Source organism: Melanostigma gelatinosum, assembly GCF_949748355.1.
Source record: "Melanostigma gelatinosum genome assembly, chromosome: 3".
Lineage (NCBI taxonomy): Eukaryota > Metazoa > Chordata > Actinopteri > Perciformes > Zoarcidae > Melanostigma > Melanostigma gelatinosum.
This window is the reverse complement of record NC_136636.1, coordinates 2,267,943-2,281,702: the sequence shown is the minus strand read 5'-3', so window position 1 is coordinate 2,281,702 and position 13,760 is coordinate 2,267,943. Positions and strand designations below refer to the sequence as shown.

Below are 13,760 nucleotides of genomic sequence, written 5' to 3'. Positions count from 1 at the left end.
TTATCACATTTAATTTACAATTAATCACCGACTAATGTAGCCAGGATGTCTTCGGACAAAGCATCGATGCGGCGACACAGTGTTGTTGGACACCGGGATCATGTCCAACTTTTTTGCTTCTTTCTCCCCAATCATACATTCCACCATCTCTCTGGCAGCTGGCAAGCTCACGTCTTCAGCGATTGTGTGCGGTAGCCCCTTTCTCGCTGTTCTGTAACCAGATATGAAGCCCGTAGTGCGTCATTTATAGACCCAACACACGAATGAGACTCCAGTTGTTTTTGGCTGTTTTGTAACTCCTCCAATTTGGATATAAACAATGTAAGGGGCTTTTGACTTGCACTGGCATGCTTGGTGTTCAGGTGGCGACGTAAATAAGAGCTTCAGACTGTTAGCCAGAACCTCACTGCACACCACGCACTGTGGCTTTGGGGAATCTGCATTACCAATCGAAGTGAAGCCCAGACACAGATACTTTTCATCATATTTCCTCTTTTTTTCCCAGTCTGATGCTCACTCTCGTTTCCTCTTTTTTCACATTGACTCCGCGATGGGCCCCCGATTTGTCTGTGCTATCCCTTCCTCCTTTCGGTCTCATCATCCTCTGACTCTGGCTCGATTTCCTCTCTCTCTCTCTCTCTCTCTCTCTCTCTCGACTGATGGCTTCAGATGTCCCACCTGACAGTTTCCCCGATTTCAGCCAGTTTAGCATATTTAAATTAATGTTGCTGAATGCATGAAGTTCGCTGTTAGCTGCACGAGCTAGGCTGGCTAGTGTGTACGACTGGCAGTGTACGTTTTTAATTTAAAAATCGTTCGGCGCACCGGCGCTGCCTCCATCTTCATTTTCAAGGATTTCGTTCAGGTCGGAACCCTGTCGCTGTAACCTTCAGGCTGTGTGTGTGTGTGTGTGTGTGTGTGCGTGTGTGTGCTGTCACAGAAACACTGAATGAACAGCAGGCCTGACCTCCTGCTCACGACAGAAATGTAAAATAAATGTGAGACCTTGGCATTTCCGAAGAAAATGTTAACACGTTCCCACTCCTTTACATCGTCCTGTCAGCCATTTTGCACTTTGACTTATGTTTTCTTTTTCTTTAAATAATGTGTTCACTGTGTGTGTGAGAGGACATGAATACAGAATGTGCATGCACTCTAGGCTGTGTGTAGCCTCCGAACTCCCCGTGCTGTAGCAGTCAAACGCCGGCCGATATATCTGCAGTGACGGCCCTTAAACAACAGGCGAGGGAGATAAGTGAGGTCGGCGTGAAATATGATTAAAGCACAGCCTTCCTCTTCGCCTTTGATTTAAAAGGAGCATGGCACAAACAACTCATCTCTTCCACACACACACACACACACACACACACACACACACACACACACACACACACACACACACACACACACACACACACACACACACACACACACACACACACACACACACACACACACACACACACACACACAGCCACGAAGCATGTAAAAAAAAACAACCCAAAAAGAGCAGAAGAGGAAGAAGATAATGATGATGGTGGAAAATAGCCTCCTCAGCAGTCTGAGGAGGTTTTTGGGAGCAGACTGAATTGTTGCCTCTAGAATGGAAAAATAAAATGTCCTGCAGGAATTATTAATAACAACCTGGACAAACGCAGAGTTTGACCATCTGGACAGAAACTCAGTCAGCTTTAGTGTTTTTATTATTATTTCTTATTATTACGTCTGATTTTAATAAAGTGTTATGGGTTTTTAATGCTATGCTAGAAGATGGCTGAACGTTGAGCTGCTGCACAGACAAATCAGCTCTTTAAGCTTTCAGAAAAATTAAAATGTTTTTGTTAAATCCACATTACGCATTCATGTTAAACAAAATGTTTAGTTTAAATGAAGATATTTTTGCTCAGACAAGAAAAACCTTCATCTTATTTTTAGATATTATTTTAATGATCGGACACATTTCCTCACACATCTTACATGTGTTTGTGTAGACGGACTGAACAGAACATTTGGTTTTTTATTGGTGTAGCTAAAATCTAAACGTCTGGAGTAGAACCACAAACCTACTGCTGTCCAGATGTTTCATTGTTCCATTGTTGGCATGTGATTAAGACAAATCACTCCGAGCTATAAATGGCCGCCATCATGTCTCAAGAGGAGAACAGATAAATAAAACTTTACTGAGATTTCTTTCCATCGCCACACGTCACCATTTTGTCCTATAAACATTGACATTTCAACAATAAGTTGCTAAGTTTTGTGTGCATTTCCTTCTCCACTCCTCATTTCCGGGGCCATTCGGTTAATATTTCATAGATATATCCTCCTGCACTTCTTAAAAGTCTTCTCAAACCCAGAGTCAGCAGGAACTCCTTCACCCGAAGACCAGCTCAAGGATTCTGTTTCTTCGGCTCTCCCTCTTCACCTCGTATGTTTGCGTATAATCCGATAAAAGAACGTCCATTTCACGTCACTGTCGACAAATGAGCCGGGCGTTTACGTTAAAGCGCTCAACAGAACAGGTCCTCAACGATGAAACAACAAAATTAATTGTTAAACATCCTACATTAGCTCCCGGAGCTCACCTACAGAACAGATGATGTCAGACTTTCTCCCTGAATATCTTCATTTCTTTGTCCACAGGATTTCTTTTCTCCTGACTCAGCATAAAAAAGTCTCTTTGTTATTTATCCGTATGTGGAGCTCCAGTGTTGGCGTGAAGGAACAGCTACAGAACCAAACTAACTTATTTAATGCAACTCTGCAATTGTTATTTTATTGAACTGTTTTTACTTGTCCAGTACCGTCTACCTCTTAATATTACGTCACTGGAGCCTCTAATAATGACGTGTGTTGCATTGATCGGTAACAAACCCTCTCAGGATAAATGAATGAATGAATGAATGAATTTTATTTATATAGCGCTTTTCACAGACAGTACTATCACAAAGTGCTTAACAGAGCAGACATTTAAAAGCATAAAAAACACAATGTGACCCTAGGGTCAATAAATTATCTACACAGAGTGAATACAAAATGTTAAAGAATAAAATAAAAATAAAATAAAAATGTAAAACATATTTTAAGAGCAGGTAAAACGTGCGCACACACTATTGTGCTTGTTGAGCTCATAGGAGAGAAGCTGGGAGCTAACGGCTAGCCAGCTAACTGCTAACTGTGGCTACATTAGCAGTTAGCTATCTTTGTTCCTTGATAGTAACAGCGGACTGTCTGTGATCATTTGTACTCTCTTGAGTAATTTATGTAAAAAGACGATTGACAAAGGACTAAACGGCCTCTATGTTTGGAAAAATCATGGAACAAATGTGTGGTGAATATTCAGCCATGCTAGCTGTGTTGCTCTATCGACGTTCAGACTGAAATATTTCTACAACTGATATTTGGATTCAGATATACATTTGTAGAGAAATTCATGGTTCCCAGAGGATGAATCATACAGACTTTGGTGATTATTTAACTTTTCCTCTAGCGTCACCATGATGTTGATATTTGTGGTTATTGAAACATTTCAACAACTGATTCCAATAAAACTTCAGACATTAATGCTTCCCTCAGGATTAATGTTTTTGCTGAAAAAGGAAAGCGCTGTCACCTTGTGTCACCTTTGTGTAAAATAAAACTTTGATTAAAAAACTAAAAGTTATGAGAGACACATGTGATGAAAGACGAAACTGAGACAGCAGGAGACAGACGAGCTGAGGCTCATTTAGAGGCAGTGACCTCACAGTTTGTCATCAGAGGGTTAAAAATGGAGTTTCACATTCCTGACTGATGTCTCCCATCACCTGCCATGTGTCCCCCCCCCCCCACCTGCCTTCATCAGTCTCGCCCTGCCTCCTCCTTCTCCTTCCTCCTCCTGTCTCAACCAGCTTCCTCATGAGAACTTACTCCTACGGCTAGCCTTCTCTACTTCCAGCTACCTCTTACTTCCTTCTCCTGCCTCATACGTCCTTCTCCCTCCTCCTCTTTCCTCCTCCTTCCTTCTCCCCCTTCTCCTTCCTCCCTGCCTCCTTCTCCCTCCCTCTTCTCCTCCTTCCTACACCTGCCTCCATCAGCATCCCCCTGCTCCAACGTCTTCCTCCTGCGTTAAACAGCCTCCCCAGTCTCCTCCTCTACTCCCTTCCTCCTCTTTCCTTCTCCTGCCTAACCCAGCCTCTTCCTTTCTCCTCCTACTGCCTCCCCCTCCTTCCTACCGGCCTCCTACTTCTTTCTCCTCCTTCCACCTCCTGCCTCCACCAGTGTCCCCCTGTCTCCAACTTGCTCCTCCTTCCTCTTCTTCCTCCTGCCTTTGCCAACCCCCATCTTCCCTCCTCCTCCTGCCTCCCCAGTCTCCTCCTGCCTCCTTCCTCCCCCTGCCCCGTGGGGACCCTCCCAGTGGTCCGGCTGCTGGTCTGAAGGACGGAGACACAGATGGACCGTCTTCAGGTCCCTGAGGCAGCAGAGTCGACGCTCTGCTGGGCAGCGTTTTGTCAAATCAGCCGCTGACTGATGCAGTTTGACAGAAGACGGCAGGTTTTTCTTTCAACACGAGACAAACACGGACATCTGCCATGAGGCGACGCAGCGCTTCATGAAGACGTTACAGGATCAGTGGTTCAGCAGCTCAAATGAAGAGTCTGTGTTTCTTCTAAAACAAACTCATGAGACGATATGAACAACAAATTAAATCTTTGCATAAAATGAATCATCTTTGTGTGCAAGACAGTTGTGTGTGGCTTAGTTATACTTTGGTTTCCTTTCCTTCACAATATGCCATGGCAACGTTAATTAACAACCCCCCCCCCCCCCAAACAGTATAATGGAATACGAAACTCATCAATATAAGAAGTCAATAATAAGTCAAGACAATTAAACTCAATTAAAACCTGCAAACAGGCTGGAATACACTGGCTATTGACTACCTTTCAAAAGTGCTTTCTACTAAAGAGTGGAAGTAAATAGGCCACAATCATATTCATCAAATCAGTTTTGCTGAATTGTCTTCCAGAATATGAAGTAAAATAAACTGTTTCCCTGAGCTGCACAAAGGCGGCAACCTCCGGTTCTGACGAGTGAAGCAGACGTGGAAATGTCTTAAAACCTGCATTCTCTCTAGTGTCCACCAGGGGGCGACTCCTCTGGTTGTATAGAAGTCTATAGAAAATGACTCTACTTCTCTCTTGATTTATTACCTCAGTAAACATTGTAAACATGAGTTTATGTCTCAATCTCTAGTTTCAAGTCTTCTTCAATACAGCATGATGTTCATTTAGTACATTATGGTCCATTTAGAGTCACACAGACCATAAAGCAGGGGATGCTTTAGGGCGGGGCTACTGCCGTATGTTGCGTCTCTACGTCACACTTTTGCATTCCAAATATTGTCACTTCTGTTCATTGATTGCTAAAAAACAACATGGCGACAGCCGTAATCAAAGATGGCGACGTAGAAATCGAACTTGAATTTTCACAACATCAGTCCACAAACCAACGAGTGACGTCACAATGACTACGTCCACTTCTTATAGACCGCCTGTGGCTGCACACAGTCTCCGTCTTGTTTGATGAGCAGCGCTGTCCGTGGTGCTGATCATGCTGACGTCACCATGTGACCTTGTTTTGCTAATAACTGACGTCTTCATGAGGAAAAAATGATCTGAAAGTCTTATTTTCAAAGGTAATTTCATTTTAACCTCGTGAGTTTTTGCTCTAATGTTCTTTAGTGTGAGAAAAAGAAAAATTAACTTTTTCTTTTCACATCCTTCCACCCCTGATGTCATCACTCAGCTGAAGAAATACATTATATATTGTTTTTACAGTTCCTGCAGCTCTTTTTCTTCTGCACCACAAACCCTCAGAGCTTCTTTTCTGACACTTCTGGCAGAACAGTTCCCCGTACGATGACTCATCAAAAAATACCCCGAGCTGGAGCCGAGTCATGTTTTTGAGGACAGAAGAGAAAGACTGATGTCCTTGATTTCTCACCCAATGTGAGATCCGAACAGTCATTTGAGATATTTCTGTGGTTTTGTTTAGAGAAATCTGTCCTTGATCAGAGACGTTAACGCTTCAACAGGGAAAGTAAACCCTGGAGAGGAGAACAAGAGGAGCGCCTCAGGCCAGTGAAAGATAAATGTGATCTTGCTGTCGGCTCATATTCAGTCAATTGGGCAATCTGGAGGTCGGCATTAATGCTTTTTAGCCGCCGATCCTTAATAATGCTGCATTATGAACAACACATCTGTAGATAGATAGTTAACGATAGCTAACGATAGCTCGAAGCTGCGTATAATATATTGTTTAAACTACGTCAATTAATTTGTCCGTTAATAACTTGTGATACTTGTCCGAATCCCTGTTGATTTTATTATATTTTTATCAGGGGTAAGAAAGCTTGAGAGACGGATCTCATCCAGGTTGAAGAAATCATTGATAGAATAATGTTCGTTTGAATCCTGAACTCAAATCCGCCTCTTTAAATCAGCCCAGCGCTCTGGACATGTAAACAACGTGCGCTCCAAGTATGGTGCGGAGCAGCTATTTCATTATCCAAACAGGAAGTGCAGTGAATCATAACTAAATGATTTTACTTGTTAAAATCGCTCAGTTTACAGGCTCACTTAGCCACCTAACCGAGCAGCGCGTCAGCAGCAGACGCAGACCGTTTCACTGCTGTCGGATTGGCCGCTGCTCATAATCACCGTTTAATGATTGTGTGGCGCTGCTGAGGCACCTGCATCCTCCGGCACCTGCAGCCTCCGGCACCTGCAGCCTCCGGCACCTGCAGCCTCCGGCACCTGCAGCCTCCGGCACCTGCAGCCTCCGGCACCTGCAGCCTCCGGCACCTGCAAGTCGTCCATACGGGACGAGGACGAGCAGCCGCAGAGGTGAAGAGGAGCAGCTGCACGTATACGGAGTTTATAATCAACTGTCCGAACCATCACAGCAAAGTGAACTTTAATTACGTTCAACAACAAACCACTTGAGCCACTTTTTCATAACGTGGTTTTTGGACATTTCATGCGCAGAACGATCGTTTTCACATCTGAAAAGTGAAGTTATAGTTCGAAGAAAACTCTCCAGCTGTGGTTTTCAGATCCATAACTCATTATATCTTTGTGATGTCATTTAGTTTTAAAGGGCTGAGTGGACAAAATAACACTCAAAATAACACTCAAAACTCTGCAATCACTTTTCAATGTCGATGACTGCAATGTGAAATAATAGTAAAAGGCTGATTATTAGCAATAACTTTTTTTAAGTGTGCATTTGTTGAAATAAGTTTATTATCAAAGTGATTTCACCACATTTACACATGCTTTCATGAAAAAACTTTATAATAATCATTAGACGAAACTAAATTAAATAGTATTAAATATCAGTTGTGAACATTGTCAATCTTCACGCTGATCAGTTGTGACTAAACTCTACAACAGGAAATACTCTCGTAATACTAGAGAGTAGTATTTGTACTTCTGTAACAACCTGTTGAGCAGTTTCACTGAAACACGGGATGCAAGAAATGAATATTGTTTGAGAAATGAACACCAGTATACCAGAGATAGGTATATATTCCAGCACTGGTGGAGTTTTAAACCTCCAACTCCAGGTGTTTCTCCTGCTGTTTGTCGAGGATTCGTTGGAACAAACTGTAGCCGCTCAAAACAGAGAGCGACATAAATGTCTCGGGTTCAAATAAATATATATGTAGAGAGATCCGGATCTCCAGCTCCAATAATCCTCCTCCTCTTTGTTCTCTGTCCGCGGTGTGAAGTGTCTTGAATCTATCTCACCCCTGCAGGACTTCACAGATAAGGTGATCCAGCTCCTCGTATGTAATTGTTAAAGGTTTAATACAAAAGCCAGATGCAGAGATGTCGCGAGTGGAACGGAGTTAAGGCGACTGAGACATGAGAGGAAACGACAGGAGAGAGAGGAGCTCAGCCTGACAGATATGCTGCGTGAGGATTTTAAAGTTATAAGAAGGTTCTCTTTCTGCTCGTCACGGAAGATTGATTGTGTCCAGGACGACTCTGTATCTCTGAATGTTCTTTCCTGCTTTTAGGTTGTTCTAAACCAACAATGGCCCTAAAGAGGTCAGTGTAGATGTTTATCTCACCTCGGGAGTATTTCTGCATCGACAGAAGCACAAAAGGCACTGAAGGCATTTCTTGATGGAAAAGACATTTTTTCGCTCTCAAGAGTTTGATGGACGGGTGGTTCGTCCGATCACCTGCCAAGTGCTTTTTGAAAGCCGCGGCTTTCTGCAAAAAGTGTCCAACGATTGCTTCTCAAGATGTTCCGTGTCAAAAAACACGGAGAAGCAGAGTTCAGTTTCTCTCCGATGTTTCCTTTCACGCTGGCTGACCAGAATCTCTCAGCGAGGGAGAAAGAGTAGAAGTGCTTCCGGCCCTTATTCAGTTTTAGTTTTAGCCCAACTCTTCCATGTCCTCAAAGGAAAACACAGTCCACTCACACACTGAGTGCAGCGGTCCTCTGTGTTTATCGGTGGAAAGGAAAGTGTTGTATTTTCTTTGTGTAGGCGAGTTTGTGAAACGTCCATAAATAAAGAAACCATTCCAGTGCCTTTGAACCCTCGTACTCCCGGTTACAACCAAACTACAAACGTGTGGAACGCCACAGCAAATCTCCACTTTAGAAGGAAAATAGCTTCCGTCCGAGTTCAGGGACTCAAGGCCGCAATCATTTGTGAAATATCAGAAGCAGTGGAAGAAAAACGGACCTTTAATCCAACGTGTTCAATGAGAAACCGTTCATTCATCCACACCGTTTCATCTTCTCTTTGTTCCGTTTCTTGATTCTTCCATGTTACTTGATTTTCTCTGTCTCTTCGCTCCACTCGGTGGATTCTTTACAGCTTTTAATGTTACCAAAAAAAACACCCTATTGCGATGCATAAACAAGTCATATCTACACTGAGGGCGACACAAAACCCATGTTCAATTAAAGATGCGACACTTTCTCAACCATGAAATAGTATCTGAGGGAGATGAAGCTGCATGAAGCACTGAGAAGCTTCGAGGCAACAGTCTGATGTGGCTGTTAAATCCTGGAGAACAAAAGCGTGATTAATAACTTTCAGTAATTGGTACAGATAATGAGGAAATATCTCGTTTGATTCGATGGGAGGACATTTTAATATTGAATGTTTCCGGCCAATTACGGGCAAATGATGTCACTTTGAACAAAATATTGATATAATACACACACAAGAAAGTGGGAAATGAAATGAACACGATAGATGACACAGTTATGTTTCCGCCTCATTAAGAGAAACTGAGAAAATATCCAGTAAATAAAACCACAATCTGTCAGACGGTTAAACCCTCTCGACCTCAGCCGACAGGATGCAAAGAGAAACTAATGAACACAACTCTTCAGTTTCTGTCTTTGTGTCGTGACCCTTGAGTCAGAGCTTCACCACAGAACAACAACCAGGTCTATACATCTTCACGGTTCACTGGTCCCCATCCAAACTAATTATAACTCAATTTACAGGAAGTCGTCAAAGTAAAACCTGATGGGATTTCTTGTTTCCATCCATTATATACACCAACAGTTGGCGGAGCTTATTCTCCAGTCGGTGCATGAATGATGAGCCACATTTCATCACAATCCATCAAATTGTTGTTGAGATACTTCAATAATAAACAAACTTCAGAAACATATCGTCATGGTGGCGCTACAGGAAAAACCAGAGGATCATCAAAGTCACAAGGATTCACCCTCTGAGGACCATGAATGTCCATTCAGTAGATATTAACCCCATAACATACATAACGGAGAACACATCCAAATTAAGAATTCCTCTGTGTTATTTTCTTGGCTGAGGGAATTTCAATCAGTATTTGTGAACACAAGCTCCTCCCCCTCGAAGCCAGGAACCAGAGAAGGCTGCTCCATAGACAATGAATGGGAGCCTCATGGAGTGTGTTTTCTCTTTGTTTTCTAATGTAAATGTATCGGTTGTCAATTGTGAAACAGAACATGGACCATAAACTCAGAACATCCCCCAGCGTACTCTCAGTGTCATCGAGAACCTCTCTGATTCATTGTCTATGACGCAGTTCAATGTGTCCTTTGTGTCTGTACTTTACTCACTCATGCTCCATGAAACCTGTTCTTAGTTCTCTCTTGTTGTGTGAAGCATCTTTGAGTATCTTGAAAAGTGTTTTATGAATTAAAAACAACTTATCGCTGTGAATTCTGAACTGTATTTCCTGAACAGAGCATAAGAAGAGGAAGAGCTTTATTTCTGCTGCTTCACAGAAGTCACACATACAAACGAGAAATAAAGACAAATAACTAATGAATGCAACTTAATAAATATGATTCACGTCAATCGTTAAATACAGACATTTGTATGAATTTAAAAATGGAACTTCAGGCTTCAGAGACCCAAGCTGCTCTGACATAAACAGACCCGAGGACAGACGCACAACACTCTGTGTGGACACACACCCAGAAAGATGAAGACTGTTTTATGAATCACAATCATTGTGCAACTGGCTACACGTGGATAACTGGCTGTAGAAACGTTGCTCAGCAATTGTTTTCTCATCAATAGCAGCTGCCGTGCAAGGTGATGAGGCTGTGGCTATTCATAGCGCCCACATCATTCATGCTCCACATGTACCTGTACGGCCCACATTTCAATCATCACTTTTGAACAGGTAATCGATCATTTTCTTTTCAGCGTTCATATTGAAACTGACTTTCCAAACATACGATGTGAGGAGCCTGATGCGACGCAGTGACACTCAGATGTGCTTATGAAACAAAGGGCCGTTCATCATAAACATCAGTCAGAAGCAACATAAGGCGACTGTTGGAGCGCCTTCATGAGTAAGTAAACATCAGAGCTCGAGATATTTTATTTATTTACGAACCAGTCTCAGCTGGGGGGAGGCGAGTAGAAACAGCTCTCTCTCCTTCCTTTGTTATATAGAAAATTATAATTAAAACATGAAACTTACATCCACAAACAGCAAGCAAGCTCCTCGCTCCTCGTCAGTGCTATGGACGGTGCTACACAATAAATAGTCTCTCCATTATTCTGAAACGACAGCTAAATGACAGCAACGAGTATCTTGGCCGATGTTTTAGTTTTATTTTATTTAGTTAAACTAAAATATCACACATTAACCTGCAGAATATAAACCTTGTATTTTTAATTTCTTCTTTAATCCTTTAAATAACAATAAAACATTTCTGCTGGCAAACAGAAGGACTAAGTGACTCATTTTGATGTACTTGTACTTTCCATTTTATACTACTTTATACTTCTACGCCATCTCAGTGCGATATATTGTGCTTTTTACTTCTCTACATGTAATTGAGAAGTTGATTAGTTTCAGAAGCAGATAAATAGAAAATGTAATTAACTAATAAACGATGAATGATTATTATGGACTACATTACCCAGCAGTATATAAAGTAATTAAAATGAGCTCCACCTTTACCAGCTGACACATTGATGCATCAAATATCATTATCCAATAATACTGATTTTATATATATATATATATATATATATATTTATAAATATATCCACAAATAGTTGTGCATTAATGCCTTCTTTTATTTTCAGTTGTAACAACATGAATATTTACTAAACGTTACCACTGAATTTAAACAATAAGCCTCGTAAGTTTCCTTTCAGCCACTTTACGTTCAAACAACGAGACACAATAAAATACGGAAAGTGTAAACTCAACATGAGAAATAACACACACACCAAAACAGGGACGCTAACGGTAGCTTACCGCAGGTGTAGCGGGGCTAACCAACAAAGAAGAAGTGGATGGCTGTCTCCGGTTCTCCGGTGTTCCGGTGTAACGTCCGCTCGAAGTTTGTTCCCCCGTTGAGTCTTGTTTCGCTTCTGCAAACTCCTCACTTAACTGTTTTCTAAAGTGTTCATGAACTCACCACGGTGACGCGAAGCGGCGCTTCCTGCTCTGAGCCGGAAGTAGAAACTTCCCGTTCAATTAAGGGCCGGTTGGGAATTGAAAAAAAAGAACAAACAAGAATCAGACTTTCATACAAACTCTAAATACTTACGTCACTAAAATTAATTCATTCATCATTTTCAGTTGTCCCAAAAATAAAAGCAGCAAAAAATGTAATTTGAGAAACTGGAGTTTTTATAAACAGGCACTACACTCTAGGACTTAAAAAGGCAAATCAAAGTATTAACTGTCATATTTTAGTTGTTGTTTAAAGGAGCTGTATTTAATACACTGAGCACATGGCAGCAAAGACATATTACTTTAGCAGAGTAATGTTTATTTGAGCATATAATTATTTCCCTCTCCCTCTGGATGTGTTATATCAGAGCTTCTCCTTGATCTGTTGAAACAGGTTGTCTTTTATTTTATTGTTCATTGTTTGTTGTTGTAATACTCTTTCCGGCCACAAGAGGCTGAAGTGCACCAGTACCTCATGTTTTAAACAGCATTAATGTTTTCTTCCATGAGCTTTCCATGAGGTACATTATCTTTTAGTGAGTTTTATAAATCAACACACACACACACACACACACACACACTAAGAACGTCATAAAGTTACCACCTGTAAAACAATGTGTGACTTAGAGTTAAAAAGATTTGAACTGATAGATATCATCACGAAACTTCCCCAGTTGATTACCAACGATGAGGAAAATGATTTTTGTTTTACAATTTAGGAATTTAAATATGCAAATGAGGCAGTAGCTGATTAAATGTGTGCTAATTAACTCACTAGTTTTTTTCAATCCCTGTTACTCATTTTATTAATTTAATCCTTCTTTCCATCTATTGTTGTTTATAATGGTATTTGGGTTCCTTGAATCTTAAATATCAGATATTTTGACGTTTTCTGAGATTTTAATTTCTTGCAAAATACTCAAAATAGTCTGCATTCAGTCTGCTGTGTTTATTATTTGGTCTCATGTGCATCGACAACAGCTGCCACATATGATGATAATAATCCTTTTCATTTCCCTTCTCTTGCTCGAGTAACGCTGCTCAGAAAGTCTTGAAACGTTTTCAGATATCAGAGCGGAAGGTTAGGAAGAAAAAAAAGAAGAAACGAGTGAAGACGATGTTTGTGAAGTGAGTTCCGAAGTTATTTCGAGGCAGAGAGGATGACGTGAAGGGGAACTCAGGAGAGAGGGGAAGCTTCTGGTTCAGTGTGGGACTCCGGGGAACACTCGATCATCCCGCTGGAGGAAAGCCGACAGTATGTTGTGTGCCAGCAAAGCATCAACTGTGTACACACACACACACACACACACACACACACACACACACACACACACACACACACACACACACACACACACACACACACACACACACACACACACACACACACACACACACACACACACACACACACACTGTGCAGAGCCTCTGATCCTCGGTTCATTGCTTCGCCTGTGCTCATGTTATTTTTTCAGCATGCATAAAAACATGAGAGGGTGTTTCTGGACTAAAATGTCCCTTTAAGTTGTATGTTCACAGAGGATGTGAGTCACTGGAAGCTGCCGTGTTTCATGAGTAAAGAGTGAAACGAGGCAACGGTTAGCTCTTACTCTCGAGCTCCACTGAAGATGAGGGTTCTTCAACGCGAGTAACTTTCAGGCATTAATGCCATTTCATAACAGTGATAAATTGTTTGTGTCGCCCTGCATATTATACATCCATAAATATGGAGGGTAAAAGCGTCATCCCCATGGGGTTGTTTCGCCTCACATT

The 13,760-nt window shown here is 41.6% G+C and overlaps 1 protein-coding gene across 1 annotated transcript in view; it reads right to left on the bottom strand.

The window, feature by feature from the left end:
* Positions 1 to 4,221: 4,221 nt before the first annotated feature.
* LOC306775534 (uncharacterized protein) overlaps positions 4,222 to 13,760 on the bottom strand; it is a gene marked incomplete at both ends in the record, with an annotated part of 31,311 nt that continues 21,772 nt past the window's right edge. The window contains 2 exons of the mRNA XM_079265985.1: positions 4,222 to 4,412; positions 6,734 to 6,901. Coding sequence (XP_079122111.1) covers positions 4,222 to 4,412; positions 6,734 to 6,901 — 359 coding nt within the window. The remainder of the gene's footprint in view (positions 4,413 to 6,733; positions 6,902 to 13,760) is intronic.